This window comes from Trichomycterus rosablanca, chromosome 15 (assembly GCF_030014385.1).
Source record: "Trichomycterus rosablanca isolate fTriRos1 chromosome 15, fTriRos1.hap1, whole genome shotgun sequence".
Classification (NCBI taxonomy): domain Eukaryota; kingdom Metazoa; phylum Chordata; class Actinopteri; order Siluriformes; family Trichomycteridae; genus Trichomycterus; species Trichomycterus rosablanca.
In genome coordinates, this window is record NC_086002.1 from 6,134,426 (window position 1) to 6,159,565 (window position 25,140).

General features: G+C 37.9%; 3 protein-coding genes across 5 annotated transcripts; all 3 read right to left on the reverse strand.

The window, feature by feature from the left end:
- Positions 1 to 90: 90 nt before the first annotated feature.
- Positions 91 to 2,666, reverse strand: cryaa (crystallin, alpha A). The gene is made up of 3 exons (XM_063010504.1): positions 2,142 to 2,666; positions 1,439 to 1,561; positions 91 to 721 (listed from the first exon to the last, which is right to left on the reverse strand). Exons 1-3 carry the CDS (start codon positions 2,331 to 2,333, stop codon positions 551 to 553), a joined length of 486 nt encoding a protein of 161 aa, XP_062866574.1. The 5' UTR covers positions 2,334 to 2,666; the 3' UTR covers positions 91 to 550.
- A 3,141-nt stretch (positions 2,667 to 5,807) lies between these two features.
- On the reverse strand, positions 5,808 to 17,708 carry cbsa (cystathionine beta-synthase a). 3 transcript variants are annotated; one of them, XM_063009360.1, is made up of 15 exons: positions 17,601 to 17,708; positions 12,687 to 12,979; positions 12,380 to 12,486; positions 12,137 to 12,271; positions 11,690 to 11,769; positions 11,050 to 11,254; positions 10,787 to 10,878; positions 10,071 to 10,196; positions 9,050 to 9,134; positions 8,835 to 8,940; positions 8,560 to 8,637; positions 8,320 to 8,454; positions 7,925 to 8,033; positions 7,753 to 7,837; positions 5,808 to 6,772 (listed from the first exon to the last, which is right to left on the reverse strand). In XM_063009360.1, the coding sequence occupies exons 2-15, from the start codon at positions 12,971 to 12,973 to the stop codon at positions 6,642 to 6,644; spliced, it is 1,761 nt and encodes a 586-aa protein (XP_062865430.1). In that variant the 5' UTR covers positions 12,974 to 12,979; positions 17,601 to 17,708; the 3' UTR covers positions 5,808 to 6,641. The 3 variants fall into 3 exon arrangements, with proteins under 3 accessions (XP_062865430.1, XP_062865431.1, XP_062865432.1); XM_063009361.1 differs by lacking the exon at positions 17,601 to 17,708 and having other exon boundaries at positions 12,687 to 13,680; XM_063009362.1 differs by lacking the exon at positions 17,601 to 17,708 and having other exon boundaries at positions 12,380 to 12,481; positions 12,687 to 12,760.
- A 1,692-nt stretch (positions 17,709 to 19,400) lies between these two features.
- u2af1 (U2 small nuclear RNA auxiliary factor 1) lies at positions 19,401 to 24,428 on the reverse strand. The gene is made up of 8 exons (XM_063009713.1): positions 24,370 to 24,428; positions 22,885 to 22,972; positions 22,294 to 22,360; positions 21,506 to 21,555; positions 21,027 to 21,125; positions 20,805 to 20,938; positions 20,575 to 20,667; positions 19,401 to 19,697 (listed from the first exon to the last, which is right to left on the reverse strand). The coding sequence occupies exons 1-8, from the start codon at positions 24,411 to 24,413 to the stop codon at positions 19,592 to 19,594; spliced, it is 681 nt and encodes a 226-aa protein (XP_062865783.1). The 5' UTR covers positions 24,414 to 24,428; the 3' UTR covers positions 19,401 to 19,591.
- Positions 24,429 to 25,140: the final 712 nt, after the last annotated feature.

Consider the following 25,140-nt stretch of genomic DNA (forward strand, 5'->3'; position numbering starts at 1 on the left):
CCCTTTTCTAAGAGATGCATTCATATATGCTTTGGAACTAAAGTTTTAAAATCAGAGCAAACAGTAGAAGTAAACACACTGCTTCTTGATTAACTTCTTTTATTACTATTACTATAACTTGTAACAGATCAGGTAAGGGGCTTTCTGAACGAAAACAGAGCTAAGAGCTGAGGGACAGGTAAAAAGACCAGTGTGACATGAGTTAAGGTAAAAAGAGAGCAGGCAGGTGAAGTAAAAGCCAGTATGCAAGATAAATCTGCTCACAACCTCTAAGAATGGAAATGGAACAAATCCTTTTTGTCATTTTATAATTCTCTAAATCCAGGGCTACACTAAAAAGGAGTTGCTATTGTGTTGGGCAAGAAAATCAGAAGTCAATCTTAAATGAACCTTTAAATGGTTGTCTCAAAATTTAGGACCAAACCTTTTCTACTGATCATTTCATTATCTTTTAGTTAGTTGTACTAATTTTGAAAATAAAAGACTCTGTTAAGCCTCATTCACACCCCCTCTTTTATCTGTCTAAGAAGAAGGAGCGGAGCTGGATTTGTCATCCCGGGTAACGGGGATGATACGTTCTCCATGCCCAGACTCTGAGCCCCCAGTTTTTGGTCCGCAGCAGGCCATCAGCCGACAGCGTACAGGTCACGACCGACTGGTCCACGTTGGAGGGCAGACGGTAACGGCGGTGGAACTCACGCGAGATGTATCCATGGTCATCCTGTAGGACAGAAGGAGAAAAGAGGAAAAAGTTAAAGGAAAAAAGTGGTGAAAGTAAACTAAACTGCACTGAAGTATAAAGAGGTTTGTCTAGGACTCTTTTTGTGAAAGTGGCACACAATCTTATGCATGCACATTCTAATAAAGGACCACTTTTCCCACTTTAGATTAAGTAAACCAAGTGCCAATTAGTGGCATTCACTTTTGCATTTTCTATGAAATGGCTCACCATCTGAAACAGATTTAAGATGAAGATTGTGTTGCCTATAAATGATTAAGCACAAGGTGTAAACAAATGCCAAAAATGAGGCAAATGTGATGTCTATCTGAAAACACATGCAGTTATATAACATCTGCTGCACCACCACATTAGGCAAGTTAATTAAAGCTTCAACAATGTCATAACAATCTGTGGCCAAGACAATATAAGACCCTATGCCCTTCTCTTGGTACAATTTGGTCATTTTTATAGTCCACAACAATGTTGAGTGATGAACAAAAGTTACATTGTCTCCAATTAAAATGCTTAGAAACTGGTTTGCTTTGTCTAAAATAAGATAATACTGATATACAAATATTTTTTGTTAGTTATTGCTTGGCTACACATTAGTGATAATAGTAAAATAGTAAAAAATATGGCTGACCTAAATGTCTTGTGCAAAAATAGTGTGCATGAGAATTGGTTAAATTTGCATGAATATTTGTGTGGTCAACTCACCTGACGCTCTCCGTGCTTGCCCTGAATCTCCACATAGTGATCTGCCACCTTTACTTGAAGCTCCTCAGGCGAGAAGTGTTTCACATCCAAGTGGACTGTGAACCTATCCCTGTCAGAGCTCACCTGCAGAAGAGACACGCTTTTAAACTGTTGAATTACTCAGTAGAAAACCTCATTTTCACTCAGCATGTACTGTGATGTACTCAGAAGTTCCCTTCAAAATAAAACTAATAGTTAAACTAAAACTTAATTTTTTCACTTATTTGCTGGGACATCTTGCTCTAGTACATGGTGATATCGATAATACAAAAATTTAATTAGTGTAGGAGAGTTAAAGACTAACCTATACAACTATCACAATCTTTTATTTATGATGACAGACTCATAGTAATTACAGGCTAGTACTAGTAATACTAGGGATACTTTCTCCTCAGCACTACACATCATTGACCTATTCTTTATTTCAATGGTTCTATTATATAATAATCAGGTCTATAATAAATAATGAGCACTACATGCATAATACAGCATCCCAAGCTCATTTCATCTGTTTGTTTTTATTGCAAATGCTGTGCTAATTCTTACCCCGTCAGATAATCTATGTCAGAAAAACAACTTAGCATTATCAAACCATAAACAAACCTCAATTATGAAATTCACGTTTACATTTAGGCCTAATTTAGAAACAAACTTGTACACCTACCTCAGAGATGCCTGAGCTGGAGGAATCCAGAAAGCTTCGGAAGAGCGAGTGGCGGTAAAAGGGGCTGATAGTGGAGGCACTGTAGGGAAAGAGATCATAATCAAACAGACCTTCCCCAAAGAACTGGTCGAATAGGCGAGTGGGATAGCCCAAGACACGTCTGACCCATGGGTGTTGGATGGTAATATCCATAACGACTTGGCTTGGCTTGTTTCGGACTGTTGTGACTTAGATACACTTAGGTTTACGATCCTGGTGCTCTATACACTTTTTAAATGACCTACTTGCCTAAGGAAAACGAGTAAACGAGTGTAAGGTTAGAGAGGGCCTTTTAAGGTTATCGTAACAGACTGATATTGTGCCAGGATGAGCACTAGCCCTGAAATGTAGACTCCCCCACCTTTATATAGAGAAAGTGGCGGAAAAAAGGGCTTAGGCTTGTGTCTGTCCGGAATGGCATGAGTTCATGGTGGGAACAACAGTGTCAGCAGAATGGTTTTGACCTGCAGATGACAGTCTGGCCCTGGTTGGCAAAACAATCTATGCACAGGGATAAATAAGTGAAATTGCTAGAGAAAGGTGAATTTAAGACAAGGTCAGGTTCTGGTCGCTATGCCTCTTGGTATAAAATTTGTATGACAGTTTAGGAGTTACTGTGATTTCTGCTGAATTACCCTAATGACTGGCCACTGGTTTATATTCCATGAAAAAGCTGACCACTACTGCTTCAACCTGTTGATCAGTCAGTAGTCAGCGAGCTTATTGCAAAGACATTTATTTGTAAAATGTGACCCCCTTTGTTTAGCATTAAATGTTAATTAAAATGCCTATATCTTTAATTAAAGAGCAAACAGGTTAGCAAAGATATTTATTGTCTACGGTTTAAGTGGCATTTCAGTAGCCAGGACTGTAATATCCCGAACTCTTGCACAATCCCCTATCTGATGACCCTACCTTTGACACATGTGGGGTGGTATTAAGGTAATCCTGTTGGTATTTTTCTCACCCGCCATGAAGGCTTAAACAAAAACCAGTGATGCTTTTTGTCAATGTAAAAAGCACCACGGCAGCAACAATCATCAGACAGCTTGGCTATTTGGGTGTTTTCCAACAGCGTGGCCAGAGGCAGGGTATTACTGGTGATTAAGTCCTGACCTTATGTTTAGCATTATCAGCAAAAAAAAAATCTCAGTGGACTATACATTAATAGGATAAAACACATGACAAATTTTGATTTAAAAGGTTAATGTTCTTGTGGCACTAGTTGCATGGTCTGAAAGAAACAGAAGAATGAACTAAAAAAAAAATCTATGTTTTTAAAATTCCCTATCATTAAGGGTTGTGTTTAATGAATGCATGCTTACACTTACTAAGCACTTAATTGGGTACACCATACATTTGAATTATGTCAATGACATATTATTGACTTTAGCCCATTTGTTGCTCCGGACACTTTGTCACCATCCTATACCCCATTAATCAAAAGAAACCCTTATAGTTCCCCACTGGACTGTGGGAGGAAACCAGAGCTCCTGAAGGAAACCCACGTGGACACGGGGAGAACATGCAAACTCCACACAGAAAGGACCCAGACTGCCCCACCTGGGGATCGAACCTAGGACCTTCCTGGTAGGAGGCGACAGTGCTACCCACTTAGCCACTGTGCCGCCTGAGACTTACATGGTAATGACATGGTAGAGTGTGTTGTTTTGGTATGAGTATCAGGTGCATCAGTGTTTATGGGAATTTTAAAGACCTCAGTTTCATCCCTGGGGGAGCAGTATTGCTCAGACCAAAAATATAAGCCAACAGGGTCCTGTGCCCAGCAATTGTCCACTGATAACAGAATAGAGAAATATTTTTTAAAAATAGAAACAGCTCATAAAAATAGTTTTAGTCTCTAAATGTACACCTACAGTAACGTGCGAACAGGGTGTGTTTCTAACAAAACAGAACAACACACCCCACAGTGTAATTACCATTTTAGTGTAATTAAATTGCAGCGCTGAAAATGATCCATCACCCAAACATAATCTGGTCAGTGGGAGCCCCTTTTGATTATTAAATGGGGTAAAGAGATGTGACAGATAAACAGACTGTACATGCTACAAGCATACAGTAGTGTTCAAAATAATAGCAGTCCAACTCCATTAACCTGATAAATCACTGTTTTTAGTAGAAATGCTATTTCTACATAGCAAAAAAATTACTTGAAAGTGTAGTAGAGTAATGAAAACAAAACAAACCCAACAATTAGGACATGCATCCCACTCATTCTGAGTAATCGAAGCATTGATTGAAAGGGGGTTGTTCAAAATAATAGCAGTGAGGAGTTCAATTGGTGAAGTCATTCATTCTGCAGAAGAACGGGTGTCAGTTTTGGCCCTTATTTAATTTAGGAGGGTGGCAAATGTTGCTCAGGTTGGTCATAGCACATTTCCTTCTGAAATACTGGGGAAAATGGGTTGTTCCAGACATTGTTCTGATGAACAGCGTACTTTGATTAAAAAGTTGATTGTAGAGAGAAAAAACATACAGAGAAGTGCAGCAAGTTATAGCCTGCTCAGCTAAAATGATCTCAAATGCCTTGAAGTGACAACCAAAACCTGAAAGATACGGAAGGAAACGTGGAACTACTGTTCAATTGGATCGAAGATTAGCCAAAATAGCAAATACTCAGTCAATGATCACCTTCAGAAAGATCAAGGAACATCTAAATTTACCAGTGAGTACAGAAGATGATTAAATGAAGCCAATTTACCAGCAAGAACTCCTTGCAAAGTCCTGTTGTTAAGATAAAGACGTGTCCTGAATGGGTTAACATTTGCCAAGGAACACATTGACTGGTCCAAAGAGAAATGGCTCAACATTTTGTGGACTGGTGAAAGCAAAATTGTTCTATTTGGGTCTAGTGGCTGTAGACAGTATGTCAGACGACCCCCAAGCACTGAATTCAAGCCAAAGTTCACTGTGAAGACAGTAAAGCACGGTGGTACAAAATGATGATATGGGGATGTTTATCATACCATGGTGTTACGCCTATTTATCACATACGAGGGATCATGGATCAGTTTAAATATATCAGAATACTTGAGCAGATCATGTTGCCCTATGTCGAAGAAGAAATGTCCTTAAAATGGGTGTTTCAACATGACAATGACCCAAAACATCTTGGTTACAGACAAACAAGATTGAGGTAATAGAGTGGCCAGCACAATCCCCTGACCTCAATCCCAGAGAGAACTTGTGGGCTGATATCTGAAACGTGTTTTTTTGAGGCAAAACCCAAAATTGCAGAACAACTGTGGAATGTAGTCTAATCATCCTGGACTGGAATACCTGTTCAGAGGTGCCAGAAGTTGGTCGACTCCATGCAACATAGATCTCTGAAACAATTGTTATGCCACTAAATATTAGTTCAGTAATTTAAAGTAAAGTGAAACCTCAAACATTTTTTGAACTGCTATTATTTTGAACAGCCTAATATTCATTTTTCTTAATTTTCTGTAAAGGATTGACACAAACTGACTAAATTTTGTTAATGTTTTGATTTAGAATTGAAAGTGTAGTATTTTCAGTGCATTTGCATTTATGGAAATAAAAGTTATTATAATGATTTTGTGCTTTATTCATTTAAAATCACTGCTATTTTTTTGAACACCACTGTACTTGACACACATTATAGAGCTTTTATTTATTTTCTTACTTAAAAATGACAAACGTATACAATAACAACTTTTCACAACATTTAGAGTGAAAAAGGGGAAAATGCCGATTATATTTAAGGACAAAATACTTGTTTTAATATCTCTTAAAATCAGTTTAAACTGATCACACAAACACTAATCCAAAGATAACAGATACCCAAAATTACTGTTTAATCTTATCATTTAATTTTCAATTGTAAATAATTATTTTAAAGAAATTATTGAGCAAAATCTAATTTTCACAATTATTAACTTTCCTTAAATGAAGTTTACTAGCTGATAGACATCTGGTGTTTTACATTTGCTTCTTTAGATATTGAGAATCATGTAAAGTAACTGTTCAGTAAAGATCTCAGGTGAGACTTTAAGAGCACCCCGTTCATGTTTAACTGAATGTGGTAACATGGGAATAGCCATTATGGACATGTCTTGCTAGGACATTTTACACCATCACTACACAGCCACAGTGCTAATTTAAACACTGATATATAAACTTCATTTGTTTCAAAGCCTTGATTTACAACTATTCTAAATAACCAAACAACTGTCAGTCACCAAACATTATTACGGCTGAAGACAAGTAATGTAAGGAGACTGGATTTTATAGTGAATGATTCCTTTACATCGTTACAGTTCAGAGCATTTGTTGGAACAAATAAGACACATACATCATTATCACTACCAAAATACACAAGAAGCAAAATCTTTGTTTGCATATGCTCAGTTGGGCTCATAACCAAAAACTCCTAGAACTGAAACCATTTACACACAGGCAGAGGTTAAACAGGCCTAATCACTGTTCGTCTGTACATTCAGATACTGATCGTTCCCGTTTCTTGTAAGCTGTGACGAAGTTGAGTAAATCGATGGCTGTCACTACTCCAAATACCATGTGCTTCATACTGGTGGACCCATCTGTCAAATCTAAGAGGAACAGAGACAAATGGACAAATATAGTCACAGATAAGGTGGCATGGACTTTGAACATTTAAATAAACTGATCAAATCATCATAAACATGGCAACCCTGAATGATAGTTATCAGACTAGTAAACATGATACTTTTTGTGAAACATTACATGGTTTACACTTGTACACCATATTGTCTAGATCTTGAGTTTGACCCCAAATAATGCTGTAGCCACTCATGGCTGAAAGTTTTTAAAAATACAGCTGGCTGGTAGCTGGCCTTAAACAACACAGAAATGTATTATGCTGACAAAAAGCTTTTGACGATGTACAAGTTACATATCATTTATGGCTCATATCACTGGCTCACATTTGCTTCCAGGAAAAATAAACAGTGGCGAATTGTAACCTTATTCACCAGTTCCATTAGTTACACAAAACTCAGTGGAACATGTGCAAGTATATGGTTATACATACAACTGTGATCCAAATACCAAGGGTAATATTAACATTTAGTTTAAACTAGTTTTATCTTCTACCATATTTACTAGAAATAAAATTTTAAACATCAAAATGTAAAAAAACCCCACTGTTATGCCGCAAGTTCACCCTGGCTTTGCACAAGCGTCTGGCAGTGCATTAAAAGGTTTAATCCTTGGCATAATGAGTACTGGCATCAACTTAGGGTGAAAGTACATGTAGATATGTTAATAATGATTGCCAACTGTGCTACCAGTAGCTTATTTTCATACAGCTGACATAATTTAATTTCCTAGAATTTCATTTCATTACAAATTGTAGACATTTTCTTCATCTATTCATCTATCTATTTCTTCTCTGGCTTTAATAGAACCAACCACTAAACATAAAGTAAGGAATACAATATTAAGGTAACAAATAAAAAACAAATGCTAAAAACGTTGTATATATCTGCAGGATAGTACTGTTAACTGCTCAACTTTTAATGTAAAAGCTAAAAGCAGAGCGAGCACTTACACTGAATCTGTTTGTGCACCACCAGGGCGAAGTGATCCGTCTCCAGGATGCGAGAGAGCTTTCCAAGATTATCAGTTAGACAAATCTAAGCAAAGAAAGTGGCTCATTAGAATATATTGTGAATATATTTAGCACGCTCTGCTAGCTAGGTGAAGATGGTAATGCAGCTCACCTGTTTGAACTGCTTGTAAAGCACTTTGCTGACTGGGTCAGAGGGCTTCACCTTGCCAGCAAGCACAGAAGCTAACATGTTTCCCAGAGTTACCATACCAAGAATAGCCCTAATGCACACAGAGAAAAAAAAACGTTTTGAGTTTAGTTTGGCTTATTTTCCTGTTTAAAAACCCTCTATTTTTATACTGATGTACCTTCTGCATCTGCAGTGTTTACAAAATTACCACAAATGTTTCTATTTATGCTCAATCCTAGAGTTTTTGGTAACCTTGCTAAAGAGAATTAAAATGGTCAAGAAAAGGTCTTGGTGGGTAATTTCACATCGAGAAGCAAGTATCAATTCATTATTCTTCATTAAATGTTCTAGCTTAAAATGGTAAATAAAAGACTCACCCAGCCTCATCCAAGACTGGTGCTTGATCAAAGCCCTTTTCTTTTAGAATCTGGATGGTTTTCTGACAGCTAACTGTGGGTAGAACAGTAAGAGGAGCAGAGAGGTTCAGATTCTGCAATCTTAGATTCCACCACCTGACAGAGAATAAGAGAGCAAGAGCAACAGATCAGACTTTATTCAAACTGTGTTTTGTATAGTTATTAATTATTTACGGAATAAATACTGTAACACCTACTCACCAGGGTTTGTTAGTCATGATGTCTTCCGCTGTAAGGAAGCCCTTTTGGAACATCCACTTGTCACTCAGGAACTTGGACCTAAAAAAGAGGGAGGAACTGTTTAAACCTCTTGTAAAGTAAAAAGTACTTTAAATACTTTTGTTTTGTATGCATAAGTGTGTATAGCATTGCCTCTGCTAAAACAAAATACACAAAAATTAGTGACAATTTTAGTCATTAACTTAATCCTTAGTCTCACTTTTATTAGTTTACTTTATTTCCCCCCCTGTTCTTACATGTAGTTACGGATGGAGTCAGGGAGGATGACCACACAGCGCTGTCCTTCTTTCAGCTCTTTAGCGACCTTCACCGCTGCTGCCATGGCTGTGCCTGAACTGCCACCTAAAGAATGAGTAAAATTAAAACAGATTTCAATCTGGCTTATATAAACCAGTCAATTAAACTTGACGTATTCAAAATGTCATTTTTTCTGGAAACCAATTAACCATACCACATAGCAGACCCTCGTCTCTGATGAGCATGCGAGCCACAGCAAAGGATTCTTCATCATTGGACTTGTACCAGCTATCCACAACCTTACAGAGAAATACACACAGAGCATTTGGTATCATACACCGACATGGTGTCAGAGATTGCTCGAAATTATGGAGCTTTCATTATAAATATAATAACAACATTATGGTAATTTTGTCTGTATTTGTTAAGACACAAGCACAATGTGCTAGAATAATATTGGTGTGTTGCTTAATTGGATGGATGTGATACTATTTATGGACTGGACTGAGTTGAGTTTTATTGTACTTTAATACTTTGTGGTATTTTCCAAAGCATTTTGGACCAAGATTGCAGACACGACTGCTTTCTTACTTACTGCTTACAAGGCTCAGAGGTTAAGGTGTTGGACTAGTAATTGAAAGATTGCTAGATCAAGCACCACCAGTGCCAAGTTGCCACTGTTGGACTCTTGAGTAAATCCTTTAAACCTCAATTGCTCAAATTGTCGTGAATGTAATTGCACCTACTCTTATTGCAAATGTTTCTAACACTGTTTCTCTTGTCACCTTTTCTTATAAAACTGTCCAATAATTTTTGAATAGAATGCCTTTATTTGTCATATATACATATACAGGTGTACAGTACAACTAATTTTTTTCTTTGAACATCTCAGCTTGTTTGGAAGCTGGGGTCAGAGCGCAGGGTCAGCCATTGCACGGCGCCCCTGGAGCAGAGAGAGTTACAGACCTTGCTCAGGGGCCCAACAGTGGTTGCAAGGCAGAGCTGGGATTCGAACTATCAACCTTTCAGTTGATAGCCCAAGGCCCAACCCAATAGGCTACCACTGTCCCTGTAGCTTATGCTTCCCACTTTTCATAAATCAGCACAATTGATGTAGCAAAGTAACTGTGTGAAGATGAATCATCATGATCTTATCTAGAAGAAGATTTGTATGTGAGCATTTTATGTGGAATGTGTAAAAAATTCTGCATGTTTTTTTCTAAACATTTACTTACAGATCTGTCAAGCACAGTAGGAATAAAGTCATAACCGATGCCCTCCACCTCATACTGAGTCTTATCAGTCCGATTCAGCTCGTCTGGCTCAGCCAGAATAGATCCCTCTGGGTCCACACCAATGATCTGACACACAAGACAGACAATGCATCATTCTCTGCCCAGTTATAAAATGAGTCAAGAAAAAAAAAGAATTAGTAGTACATCACGATTCTCACACACACATACTAACCACTTCTAAAAAGACTTAGAAAACATTTTGAAAAAGGCACACATCTGGTAGGGGTTTCACAGGGGCTGGACACTTAAATATAAAAATAAACTGAACCCATTTCTGCAACTGGTGACATTTTATTTTTTTCAAAATTTTTCTGACCACTTTATCTTGGTCAGGGTTGCAGTAGAGCTGGCTCAACTTGGTAATAATGGGGTCAGACTACTGAAGCAAACACATTCATTCGCTAATTCACATAGCAATAGAGGACAGCCAGGAGGAGGGATATATCTATATTACTATGCACATTAATCCCCATAGTTTTGGAACGGGTTGCACACTCAGAATACAAACACATGAATTAATTTAACAGTTACTAATTATACCTTCACTGATGGTTAAAAATTAAAAATATCCTTTGACACAAAACAGTCAATTACAAATAGTACGATCATTTTAGCATTTTAGGCAGTGTAAATTGTGAGGTCGAGACACCAATTACCTTAATGTTGGGGCATTTCTCTTTTAGCTTGCGAGCAATTCCAGTAATGGTGCCCCCAGTGCCGGCTCCTGCCACCAGCATGTCCACTTTCCCTGAGACAAAGAAGACAGCAGTCTTAGATCATGTGACACTGTAGGCAATAATGAAATTAATACATTTCATCTAACATTTTAATCTTGGGAACAACACGGGTAAATGACAAGAACATATTTAAATCTAAAAAGGTTTATGGCGAGATAAAAAGTAGGAGAGAAAACACTAACCATCACACTGTTCCAGTATCTCCTCAGCAGTGTTGTCGTAGTGAGCCAGGGGGTTGCTGGGATTGCGATACTGATCCAGGATGTGAGAGTTGGGGATCTCATTCTTCAGGCGCCACGCCACACCCACATGGGACTCAGGTGAGTCAAAACGAGCACTCGTAGGTGTGCGGACGATCTCTGCCCCCAGGGCTCTTAACACATCCACCTGAATGCAAAATCAGGTTTTTAAAGCAATGGTTTAAAATTGCAATCAACCATAAGATAAAGGTAGTAGTAGTTTAAAACCTCAAGGATGTTTGTGGCAAGTGATTATTGAGACACTCAGCTTCTGCTTAAATATTAGCTGCTGTATAATCCTGTACCTGTTAGCTTCATAGTTAACAACTAACTCAGTGTAAAACTGAGAATGCAAACTTTGTATATCAAAGCAAAATGTCTTGGACTATATGGTAAGGGAAAAAAAACCATTTACTTATGTATAGAAACCATTTATCATATAATGACCATATTTAACCTACAATAATTTTTTATTTAGACTGTTTTTACCATCTATTCTTTTTGTGTAATTTTATGCATCGATTATGCATGGCACTAATTGTACAGTGAGCACAAGACACACATCATAGTCACAGTGTTTTACCTTCTCCATACTCATCTTCTCTGGCATGACAATGATGCAGCGGTACCCCTTCACGGCAGCAGCAAGAGCGAGACCAATACCTAACACAAAAATATGTATGTTTGTTTGTTTTGTAATTTTGACATTTTCGACAATTTCGCATCTCCCCCTTTTACACCGTCAACCTCAGCCCCACTGGCTGAGGACTGCAGACTAGCATGAACCCCCTCATGTATGAAGCCATGATGCTATTCTTCTCAGCATGCAGAAGAGGATTTCTGAAATGCACAGAAGTGCACACTGGGTATTTCTCCGCAGCTCATGCAGGCACTTCAAGTAGGAGACGCTGGTGCAAAGGCAACTAAGACACAGCCAATGGACTTGTACCAGCTATCCTCAGCTCCCAACCAGGTCTGTTGGAACACTTAGAATTAAACATCTACACTTCCACTTTCACAAGGACATTACCAGTGTTTCCTGAGGTGGGTTCTATGATTGTATCTCCAGGTTTTAGGACGCCGTCTCTCTCTGCATCCTCAATCATGCGCAGACTGATCCTGTCCTTCACACTTCCGCCAGCATTGAAAAACTCACACTTTGCCACTGAATACAAAACAAGCACACACAATACATAAGAAATGTAAACTATTCATTTATGTATGCAAAATATAAATGTATATAGTTTGTTACTGGTACTGCAAATTTCCTTACACAGCTCACACTTGAGTTCAAAGGTCTTGGGGATCTTGTTCATGCGTACCATTGGTGTATTACCTATTTTCATTAGGATGTTGGGTAGGATGCTTGGTGTAGCTGTCCTGAAAAGATGGATTTTATTAGTGTAACCAATTCTTTTTTAGCTTAGTCATAGTCAGTTCTTACCACCTCAAAATTCTTCCCTGTCACACAACACATGCTTCCTCCAAGACACATAAATCATCAAATGTTTTTTAACATATCAACAAGTCTTTTCTTTTTTCAGGGTAGAAATTCAAATATTAAGTGAGGAACTGCTCACCTTAGTGGGTGTGAATGTGGAGAATCCTTGTGCGGTGTTTTCAGGTTCCAGGTGCACTTGCTGGGGAGATCAGGACGAATCCATATCCTCTCTATGGCCCCGTTGTCTTTGTTTATTTGAACTGCTTGATTTACATCATCATTAAAGCGCAGTTTGTCTTTCTCTGTGTGCCCCCCTTCATTTTTCTGGAATTGTCCATCACTGACAGTGCTGTTGCCCTTTTTTCCAGCAAACGGGCAGACTGGTTTAGAGACGTCACTCTCTTTGGTGGAGGGCACTGAAGGCATGATTTACTGGATGGGGTCCAAAAGGCAAGTTACTTCAATGCAAAACTCTTTTAGACTGAAGGATATCAGGGAGAGGTAAATTTGCAATAAACTATTGTAAGCATATTGTAATTTTTTTATTTTTATGCAATATTATTAAATAAGCCACTAACAAAATGAAAATGAGATTGGGATTTTAACGTCATGTTCTACACTTTGGTTACATTCATGACAGGAACAGTAGTTACTCATTACACAAGATTCATCCGTTCACAAGGTTATATCAAACACAGTCCTGGACAATTTTTCTCCAATTCACCTCACTTGCATGTCTTTGGACTGTGGGAGGAAACCCACGCAGACTCGAGAGAACATGCAAACTCCACACAGAAAGGACCCGGACTGCCCCACCTGGGGATCGAACCCAGGTCCTTCTTGCTGTAAGGCGACAGTGCTACCCACTTAGCCACCGTGCCGCCCTGAAAATGAGATACTGAAAGCCTAATTGTACCGTTATGGATCACATTTCAAAATTCAACCATGTACAATTTCACATAATTAAAAATCACCAATTTCTAGTGCAGCTTTTGGATTCTGGCATTGACTGGGAAAAATACACACCAAGATTGAATGAGAATGTTCCTTATCTAACATGTGGTGTACAGCTGTTCAAACCCGACTCTTTCTGATCAGCTCTGAGAACACACGTCTTGCTTGAATACTTCATCATTAGAGACCAGGTTCAGTTTGTCCTCAAAAACCCAGCTGTAGTGACCATTTTAAATTTTATTTTATTACCTGGATTTACACATAACTATTGGGATTTGGCCTGACCTTTAACCAAGTCATATGCAAGAAAAACCAAACCAAACAAAAGTCATTAACATAGCTTTAACACTTTGTTGAAGCATTTATACTTTGTACAATGCTATAAGTTATTAATTTCTTTCAGATTATTTGGAGTAATTCATAAAACGTGTATTGGTTTCATTGGCCTAGTAAAGGAACAGGATACTGGGCTAGGACTTTAATAGTGGTCTTTTTATAAAACATCACAGGAAACAGACTGATAAGCAGGCAGCACTTCTTGGAAGTACATGTAATTCAACACTGTACACTACAGTAACAGGCATTAGCATATGGAAGAAGCTTAAGACTCGGCATGAACTGGGCACAAGGAGTACTAGATTGTTACACACTGTTTGGTGTCAGATACTTAGTGGAAAAGTTTTTCAGAATGTATAACATTAAATCAGTTGTCCTTAACCAGGAAACTTAACAAATACATGTCATCTGTCGAAATAAAAAATGTATAGCCTATGATGGAGGAACAGGCCTAGCAAATTACAGGCCAAGTCATTTTTGATTGAAATGTATAACCTATTAATTTACATTGAATGCAAAATAAAAATTAAACCCAAATAGCAAATACTTTTAAATCCTGGTTTATCTTTCTTATTCAACTTAAAGAGTATTTTCTTGACAGTGTCACCAAATAAGAGGGGAATCAACTCTAATAACCTCTAAAAACAGCTAATAACTAACTGTTGAAGCACTTTTGACTGAACATGCTTTTCAAACAAAAGAAAAACTTAAGTTAAAATGTAAGATTAATGTCTGACCATAACTTTTGTGTGCTACAGGTCATTAGAAACTAGCATTTACCATAGACCATGCTATAACATAGCAGTGATTTCATTTTATTTTATTATTTTATTTTATTTATTAGTGATTTCAGTGATTTTATAAGGTGATTTCATTAAACACATGGGACTGTGCAATTTCACTGACACATGGGACTGTGCAATTTCACTGACACATGGGACTGTGCAATTTCACTGACACATGGGACTGTGCAATTTCACTGACACATGGGACTGTGCAATTTCACTAACACATGGGACTGTGCAATTTCACTAACACATGGGACTGTGCAGTTTCACTGACACATGGGACTGTGCAATTTCACTAACACATGGGACTGTGCAATTTCACTGACATGGGACTGTGCAGTTTCACTGACACATGGGACTGTGCAATTTCACTGACATGGGACTGTGCAATTTCACTGACACATGGGACTGTGCAATTTCACTGACACATGGGACTGTGCAATTTCACTGACACATGGGACTGTGCAATTTCACGGACACATGGGACTGTGCAATTTCACTAACACATGGGACTGTGCAATTTCACTGACATGGGACTGTGCAGTTTCACTGACACATGGGACTGTGCAATTTCACTGACACATGGGACTGTGCAATTTCACTAACACATGGGACTGTGCAATTTCACTAACACATGGGACTGTGCAATTTCACTGACACATGGGACTGTGCAATTTCACTAACACATGGGACTGTGCAATTTCACTAACACATGGGACTGTGCAATTTCACTAACACATGGGACTGTGCAATTTCACTGACACATGGGACTGTGCAATTTCACTAACGCATGGGACTGTGCAATTTCACTAACACATGGGACTGTGCAATTTCACTAACACATGGGACTGTGCAATTTCATTAACACATGGGACTGTGCAATTTCACTGACATGGGACTGTGCAGTTTCACTGACACATGGGACTGTGCAATTTCACTGACACATGGGACTGTGCAATTTCACTGACACATGGGACTGTGCAATTTCACTGACACATGGGACTGTGCAATTTCACTGACACATGGGACTGTGCAATTTCACTAACACATGGGACTGTGCAATTTCACTGACACATGGGACTGTGCAATTTCACTGACACATGGGACTGTGCAATTTCACTGACACATGGGACTGTGCAATTTCACTGACACATGGGACTGTGCAATTTCACTGACACATGGGACTGTGCAATTTCACTAACACATGGGACTGTGCAATTTCACTAACACATGGGACTGTGCAATTTCACTAACGCATGGGACTGTGCAATTTCACTGACACATGGGACTGTGCAATTTCACTAACACATGGGACTGTGCAATTTCATTAACACATGGGACTGTGCAATTTCACTAACACATGGGACTGTGCAATTTCACTAACGCATGGGACTGTGCAATTTCACTAAAACATGGGACTGTGCAATTTCACTAAAACATGGGACTGTGCAATTTCACTAACACATGGGACTGTGCAATTTCATTAACACATGGGACTGTGCAATTTCACTAACACATGGGACTGCAATTTCACTAATGCATGGGACTGTGAAATTTCATTAAACACGTGGGACTGTGCAATTTCACTGACACATGGGACTGTGCAATTTCACTGACACATGGGACTGTGCAATTTCACTGACACATGGGACTGTGCAATTTCACTGACACATGGGACTGTGCAATTTCACTGACACATGGGACTGTGCAATTTCACTAAAACATGGGACTGTGCAATTTCACTAACACATGGGACTGTGCAATTTCACTAACGCATGGGACTGTGCAATTTCACTAAAACATGGGACTGTGCAATTTCACTAACACATGGGACTGTGCAATTTCATTAACACATGGGACTGTGCAATTTCACTAACACATGGGACTGCAATTTCACTAATGCATGGGACTGTGAAATTTCATTAAACACGTGGGACTGTGCAATTTCACTGACACATGGGACTGTGCAATTTCACTGACACATGGGACTGTGCAATTTCACTGACACATGGGACTGTGCAATTTCACTGACACATGGGACTGTGCAATTTCACTAAAACATGGGACTGTGCAATTTCACTAAAACATGGGACTGTGCAATTTCACTAAAACATGGGACTGTGCAATTTCACTAACGCATGGGACTGTGCAATTTCAGCCAATGTTTACAAAGGGTAATGTGCAATTTCCACCAACTTGTTACTGACAGAAGGCCTATTTGTGTGTTATTGTAAATTCTGTAAATTTTGTGAATGCTAATTTTTGGTATTTTGTAAATTCTAGTTTTTTTTAATTTATTTATTGTTTGTAACAATGTAAAGTATTGCACCTTAATTTCGTATAATTATACTTGGTATAACGACAATAAAGATATTCTGAGTCTGATTCTGTGACAAGACACCCAACACAGGTCCTAAAACCCGGCGTACTTTAAGACCCGTGAACCCTGTAGTCTGGATAAAGAGCCATGTGCGTTTTGGAGGAAAATGGAAATCCTTCGAAATCAGAAGATCTGACTCTGTTCTGATCGCATTAAGCTGTTCATCTTTTATAAACCAACCGATTAGCCCGGTTAATTCTTTTATACACAATGCGGTAAGATTGTGCGACATGCCTGAGTGCGGCTACTGACCAACACGTGTTCATGTATAAGCACATTTAATAGAAATAGGATAAGGAACTGCACTCAGGTATGATGCAACTCTTAGTGGCAAATCATGCAGATCTAAAACTATAACACTTCATCTCTTATTTTCTACTAACCTTTTTGCTGTTTAATTTCTTATACGGATGTTTAGGAATAACTCACATAAAACAGCATTCCCAGTTTTAACTTGGAACTAAATGCATACTGAAATACATGTGTTACACTGTCCCCTACAGTCACATATATCAGGAAGTTAAAATGATTAAACAGTTAAATATGTCTGACATGATCTAACATGAATGAAATACATGAAGCACAATCTGCTTACCTTTATAGGCTGGTGAGTGTGTGCTGTGAATACCCTGAGCAGCAGCACACTGGTTTAAGCAGGTCTGTGAACACACTCAGCACAATCAGAACAGTTTAAAGGGAAACGACTGGAGGGTCACGGTGGGTGTAGTGGGTGTTAGTACGTCACACTGGAGCAGGATCTAAACAGGCTGGTCGACCTGCCTATTACATGACAAATATGTCCTATTACCCTGTTGGTAATATATGTTCGATACTTTTCACGTGGTTCTTACATTTCAGCTCATGTGTCAATGCAGGTGTGAACATGAACTTCTCTGTGAGCATGAACGCTCTGTGATTGGCTTGGTTGAGGGCGTCGGCTGGCAGAGGTGCTCAACACCCACAAGGAATGGCACTGGCACCACCGATAATATAATCATAAAATCATTTATTTATGTATCAAAGTGCAGTTAATATGTTTCTTATTTAGCAGACGTCTCCCAGACGAAACACGGCCTTCTTAACATCTGCTTAGAGCCGCGATGAGTATTTTGATTCTTTCAAGTGAATCATACCACCTGACTCATCTTAGATAAGATTCTATATAAGAATCGACTCTTCTGGCATCCAAATGACTCTTTATTAACATTGCCATAAAAAATGAGCCGAAGTAAAGCAACACCAGGACTTGTGATTTTTTTTAAGAAGTTGATTTGTTTAAATTGCTAAAACTACACATTAATGAACAAAATAACATTATATATGCCCCAGCAAGCACAACTTTGCTGGGCGTTGTTACCACCAGCATATTTAAGATTTGCAATGTTTTATTGTAGTTTAGGGTTTAAATGACACTTCTTGGTTTTGTGCGATGTTCTACTATTTGTAAATCATGGGCTCAGTACAATGACATAAATGCCCAAAATGGAAATTACCCTTACAAAAGTAAATGTTTGTTTTTTTTGCATTGTTACATAAATAAATGTTTGTTTGTTAGGATTTTAACGTCATGTTTTTTACACTTAGGTTACATTCATGACAGAAACGGTAGTTGCTCATTACACAAGGTTCATCAGTTCACAAGGTTATATCGAACGCAGTCATGGACAATCTAGTGTTTCCAATTCATCTCACTTGCATGTCTTTGGACTGTGGAAGGAAACCGGAGTTCCCGGAGGAAACCCACGCAGACACGGGGAGAACATGCAAACTCCACACAGAAAGGACCCAGACCGCCCCACCTGGGGATTGAACCCAGGACCTTCTTGCTGTGAGGCCACAGTGCTACCCACTTAGCCACCGTGCCCATAAATAAATGTAACTTAAAAAACAGCATTGCTTGAAACCTTAGTCACCACTGATATACCATTACTTAGCAATCATCATCTATAGTTAACTATAACATGATTTTAACACAACTTTTGAAATGTTGACTTTTGCTGTTGTTGTAAAGTTTCATTTGTTAATCACATGTTGGTTATTTCTTTAAGGATTTGAAGTAATGTAAAAATATCTTCATTTATTACAAACAGCTTTCTTGTTATGACTATAACAGACATTATTAGGAAGGCTGTTCATGGTGCCCATTCAGTCAAATGTGCATCAAATGAGACATCAGGTGCTAATGTTTGAAAAGAATAGCTTGCTGCAATCAAAGTTCCAGTCCATCCCAAAGGACTTTATTCGGGTTGAGATCTACATTATTTTGACAAGTTCATGCATCCTTATTAAGATCAGTTAAGGTAACATGTTCTCTATCAATTGTTTAGTTTTGGTGTACCATTGAGATCCTCAGCCACAAGCAAAGAAAGAAAGAAAAACTAATACAAGTAAGGAATTAATAACAACGTACTTTTATTGAGAAACTGAATGTTCATATTTGTGTAATCCTTAAAAAAGAAAAAAAAAAACAAGAAAAAAGAACAAGTAAAAGTAAATTACAGCACAAAGTCCAATGTTGTGAACAAATGTCGGTTGTTTGGGATGGGCACTACACTGATGGGTAAAAAGCGAACAAGTTCAAATATCTCAGAACCTCCCGGAACGCTCCCTCGATCTCCTCCTCTCCCGATCACGACGGCCACGCTCCCGTGAGCGAGAACGCCGTTCGCGGGAGCGAGAACGAGAGCGATGCCTGAAAAGAGAGGAAAAAAATAAAGATCACTCATAAACCGAACGTAAAAATATACGACTACCAGGTGAGTCAAAATTATGTTAACACTAATGTCCGGGCTTTAAATGGAACTGTTGCTTGCTGGTTTTTGTGTGTTGAACATGAGGGCGAACAGGTTGAGACTGTCCTGTAAATCATCTTACACATATGAAGTATGTTTTGTGAATAAATGGTTTCCGCCATTCAAGTGTTAACATAATTTTGACTGCCTGGTATTTACCTTTTACTTTTGTTATTATTTATCCACTAAACCCTAGGAATCTAAAAGGGATCTAAAACTAAATCGAGACAGGATGCCAGAACATTACAGGTCCTTTTACATATTTATAATGCAGTAAAATACAAAAATATGCTATTTATAATTATGTTATATATAATTAATAATATAAATATATTAAGGTGGAACATTATCAATATCACTGTGCCATCAGTTATTGCAATTCTTAGTCAACTACTTTTTTGTAACAATGTGAGGTTTAAAGAAGTTGTAGCTTAGCCACTCCTGTAAACAAAAACAATCACACCAGATTGTTGTTACCACTCTGAAATTCATTAATAGTTTCTACATAATCAAATCTGTTATTTCTTTTCTTAATTAAAAGTTGCTTTGTGCATTATAAAATGCAAACATACATTTATTCAGATTTTCAACTTCAAATAATATAAAGAACTGCTCCATCAGGCTTTAAGTCATTATTCCTCAACGACAATAACATCTAATGGCATTGATTTGTTGGATTGTTAGGCCTACATGAATGCAGCAATTTTGGACAAATAATTCAGTACAAAAGACAGATAACTACCAAATTTAGCTGCCAGATTTTTATGTTAGTTATACCTTTTTCTACGCCTGCCATACAGTTCCCTCCTCAGCTCACGAGAGATGGGCTTTAGGTGCATGAAGTTACAGAAGCCTCCTCGAGTGCACTCCCTGTGAAAAGACAACACGCTGCAGTCAGACACTACACACACACACAAAGCCAGGGTTTTCTTGCACCCTGACCAAGACAAAGTGGTTAATGAAAATGAAATATAATGACACCAAGTAAGGGTTGTGATGAGACATACCCCATTTCATACTGCCTGCAGCAGGCTTCTCTGAAGTCAGTAACAGGAGAGAGCTCAGCATGGATGGGCTGGCTGTTAAACCAGCGGTTGTTCAGGTCCATCACAGCCTTTTCTGCATCCTCCTCACGCCGGAACTGTTCACACAAACATCAAGGTGAGAGCCTTTAAATCATGCAGCAGCTTATTCAGTGTGCGTTTCACTGGATCTAACATGCAACCTACCTTCACATAAACATTTCCGACGAGGTGATCACCCAGATTATCACACACGTTCATCTCCTCCACTTCACCATATTTCTCCTCCATTTCTGTAAAGACTTCCTAATAGGACAATTATCTGTTATTAAATACTACACATAATGCACAATGGCTTATTAAAGCCCCATCTAAACAACGGTTTACGTCCACCCATTAGAGACTACAGTTAGTGTTTTTTCCACAATGACCTGTTTTTCACCTTTTAACTATTGTTTTATTTGTTATTACAGATCAAATAGATTTTATATATATATATATATATATATATATATATATATATATATATATATATATATAAACAGCTCTATAAATCATGTGACATCCATGGAAAGCATATGAAAGACTCTACGGATAGATGTACCCATCAAGATCAGTATATCAATCTTAATAAGCATCTCTGGTACATTCTGTAAATACAGGTCTGAACTTCATAAGTGACCCACCTCAAAAAACTCGTCATAATGTTCCTGCATTTCCACATCACTGACTGCACCTAGCAACAAAACAGAATGATATACATAAATTACATGTCACATGTATTTTTATAGTTGTACATATTGGTCTACAATCCCACACTGCACACAATAATTGGGATAGTTGAACAGCACATACATTTCAAAGTGTAATCTATGTAAGCTAAAAGTGGAGTGATTAGCCTTTCTGATCAGGTCAATTTTATTTTAACAGCATCCAACTGCAAACATCGCAACACTTTCTTTAAATAACTAAAACTTGGATGAACAAAACTGCATGAACCGCAATAAATTTTAGCAGTAGGTCAGTTATGAGATGAGAATTAAGCTTTTTCATGCAATTTATGTCTTAAAGAATAGGCTCAACACATCCAGACATCTCTAACTGTGTTACCAGAAGCTTAAAAATTCATCAATGTGCTTATCTACTTACATTTGTTGCATTTAGCAGACAGTTTTATTTAAAGTGACTTACAATTATGACTGAATACAATTTGAGCAATTGAGGGTTTAAGGTCTTGCTCAGGGGCCCAAAAGTGCCAAGAGAGGGCAAAGACTTAAGCTGTCTTATTAAGCAAAGTTGCATTTGGACTTAAAATACTAAAAAAAAATGCAGTTTACCGCGACACCACCACAAAAGAAATGTAAGACATTTATTGTTAATAGTAATTGTATGTGTAAGTCGTTCAATGGTCCAGGCCAACTACATAAAAAAATAAAGCTCAGGACTAGCAATAACTGTAAAGCTGTTAACTTACAGCGAGAAGCATCAGCCGTCTGTGCACTGTTCTGGGGGTTGCGGTAGATGTTCTGAATCAAGATGGTCTGCAGAAAGAAAAACACAAAAGAGTAAACGAATGAGGACAGACAGAGCAACATATTATCTAACAGAAAGACAACTAAAGAAAGTCTTTAAAACAGATCTGAAGATATGTACAACCCTGTGTGTGTAAAATGAAAGCCACATTTATGTACTGGTTAAGAGAGCACTGGAAATTTACTGGCAGTGATCATGTGTGAACAAAAGTCAAAACACAGCTGCTCAAGAGAATTGAGAAACACCAAGCAGTGCACATTACAAGCTTCAATCTCTTGCAACTGTGTGATCTTGTGAGGCATTGTGGTAAGAGCCACGCTGCTAGAAACAGCAGTGCCTGGGTGTTCAAAATAATATAGGATCTTGTCTGGTATAGGGTACTATATAATAAAAATAGTGAATAGAGCTTAGGACACACATCTTTTTGTGTATGTAAGAAGTATACATAAGATCTGTAGTGATGTCTACTTGGGACATAATATGACAACATGTTCTGGAACAAAAAAAGTTTTAATATATAACACCAGCATACCTGACTGAAAGTTGGTTTATTGTGCAGTCTGGAGCAGCGATCCCCATGTCGGCATGCTCCAATTTTAAAGTAGAAGGAGCAATTGACCCTGGTTGTTGAAGAAAACGGAATTAGTTTATGGTTAGTAAGCAACCTTTACATATTTACATACTTATTTGTACATATTTTAAAACACCTTACCAATATTACAAACGATGCACAGACAGATTAAACAGGTCCTTTGTCCCCAGAGCCATTAGGCTCTTTATCTCCAGCATTCGAGGACAGCGGGTGATCGCTAAGGACTGAGGGCCCTACACGTAGCCATGTATGTATGTGTATATACATATATATGTGTACTTAAGTATATTCATACACATGCATATGTATGTTGATGTATACATAAATATAGCTATATTGGCCCAACTTAATGTGCAACACTCGTCACTTATCACTTTATATTTTATATTTAATCTGTACCATATACTGTATACTTGCAACTGCACCTTCCTGCACTTTTAATTCCATTCTATTTGTTTATATAATTTCATTCCATTTGTTTACTTACACTCAATCCATCCCCATCATTAATAACTGCTCTGTAATTATGCAATATATGTAAAACTCAGGTTACCTCCAATCTTGGTGCTGTTTTCGAATTTATATTGTTTAATTTCTATAGTGTGTATTTGATGTATAATGCTACTGTGACTAATTTCCTTCGGGATCAATAAAGTATCTATCCATCTATCTATCTATCTATCTATCTATCTATCTATCTATCTATCTATCGTGATAAAAGTTTATTTAGTAAATAAACCAACGGATTTAGACTGAACTACCTGTAGATTTAAGTCGTATATATATATGAATATAAATATTCTCTTTATTTAAACAGTCTAGTCAATAATGTTCTAATAGTAATACCTTTGTGGTATCATTCTAATCTTTACACGATGTATTACAAAATACAAAAAAGCCTCTACAATGGAGTCGCTGCCATTAGTAAGTTTTACATAACACTGAACGTTAATCATGAAGATAACGTTCAAGAGTCTCGTAATAATCTATAAAAAGCGAAATTATTTAATTTAGAAAGTATTTCGGGGGCGGGGGGAAGCAGGGGTAAGTCTATGTACAATGATGAAAGCGAGCCTTGTTAGCGACTTGTGTTTAGGCAACTATCTAAGATTGATTGAAAATGTTCAAATACAAACAAATAATCGATAAAAATGAACAAATTATAAAAATTGTGCATTTTATTACATCCAAATGTAAACATGTGTTTTGTTGCTGCATGCTGTTCATGCTACTGGCTCGTTTCTTCCTCTGCATGCTAGTTAGCGTTAGCATAGCATAATGAACACTAACAATTCAATGAACTCTTCTCCCATCTCGTTGCATGTTTTATTTCTCCACAATGTATTTTTATATATTTACCTAAACCTGGGTGCTCATAAAGGAACAACATTAACCGAGAATTCAATTAATTCTGTTTTTACTTACTTGTCTTTCTCTGTACCGAAAATGGACGCTAGATACTCCGCCATCTTCCCGTCGTCAGATTACTTGTGCCCTTCGTCATCAAATTACGCGTTTTTCGTCACACAACACTTGCGCGTTGGAGTAAAGTCCACCCCATTTAGCGTTTTTTCCCACCCTTATTCAGTCAAACCCCACCTACTACGCTGCGATTGGCTAGCTGAGTGTGTCCGAAGATAAACTGACCAATCCTTGAATTACTTGTTTAAGAACTCTAAGCGGGATTGTATGAAAACGGGTTTAGAAAAAAACATATTTGCATTTACAGATCTACAAATCAAAGTCCAACCAATTAATAGCACAAACTGAAACTGGTGTATGGTATACAGATCAGGGGATCGTACATCGCCATATACCGTCCAAAAGGTGTTCTTATGCATTTTAAGTCACAATATAAATATATCTCTACATCTGGGGGTGGGTGTTGGGCTAATATTTTGAGTAATAAAGTTTATTGTTGTCTTATTTGTGCCAGCATCTCAATAATGCCACAATATGTTAAAGTACACTGTTTACGTCTGGTCAGCATCATTCTTTATATTAGTGTTCAAATACAGTATATTGACGGTAATTTTAGCTTAGCATGGATTTTAAATCACAGATTGTGCTACAGCTCATAAAAGAAGTGTGTATATCAGCGCAGTGTCTTTGTATAGTGAGTTTCCTCTCCAATAAACTGAAAATTAACATTTCACAATCAGACTTTATTGGCCAAGTATGCTCACACATACAAGG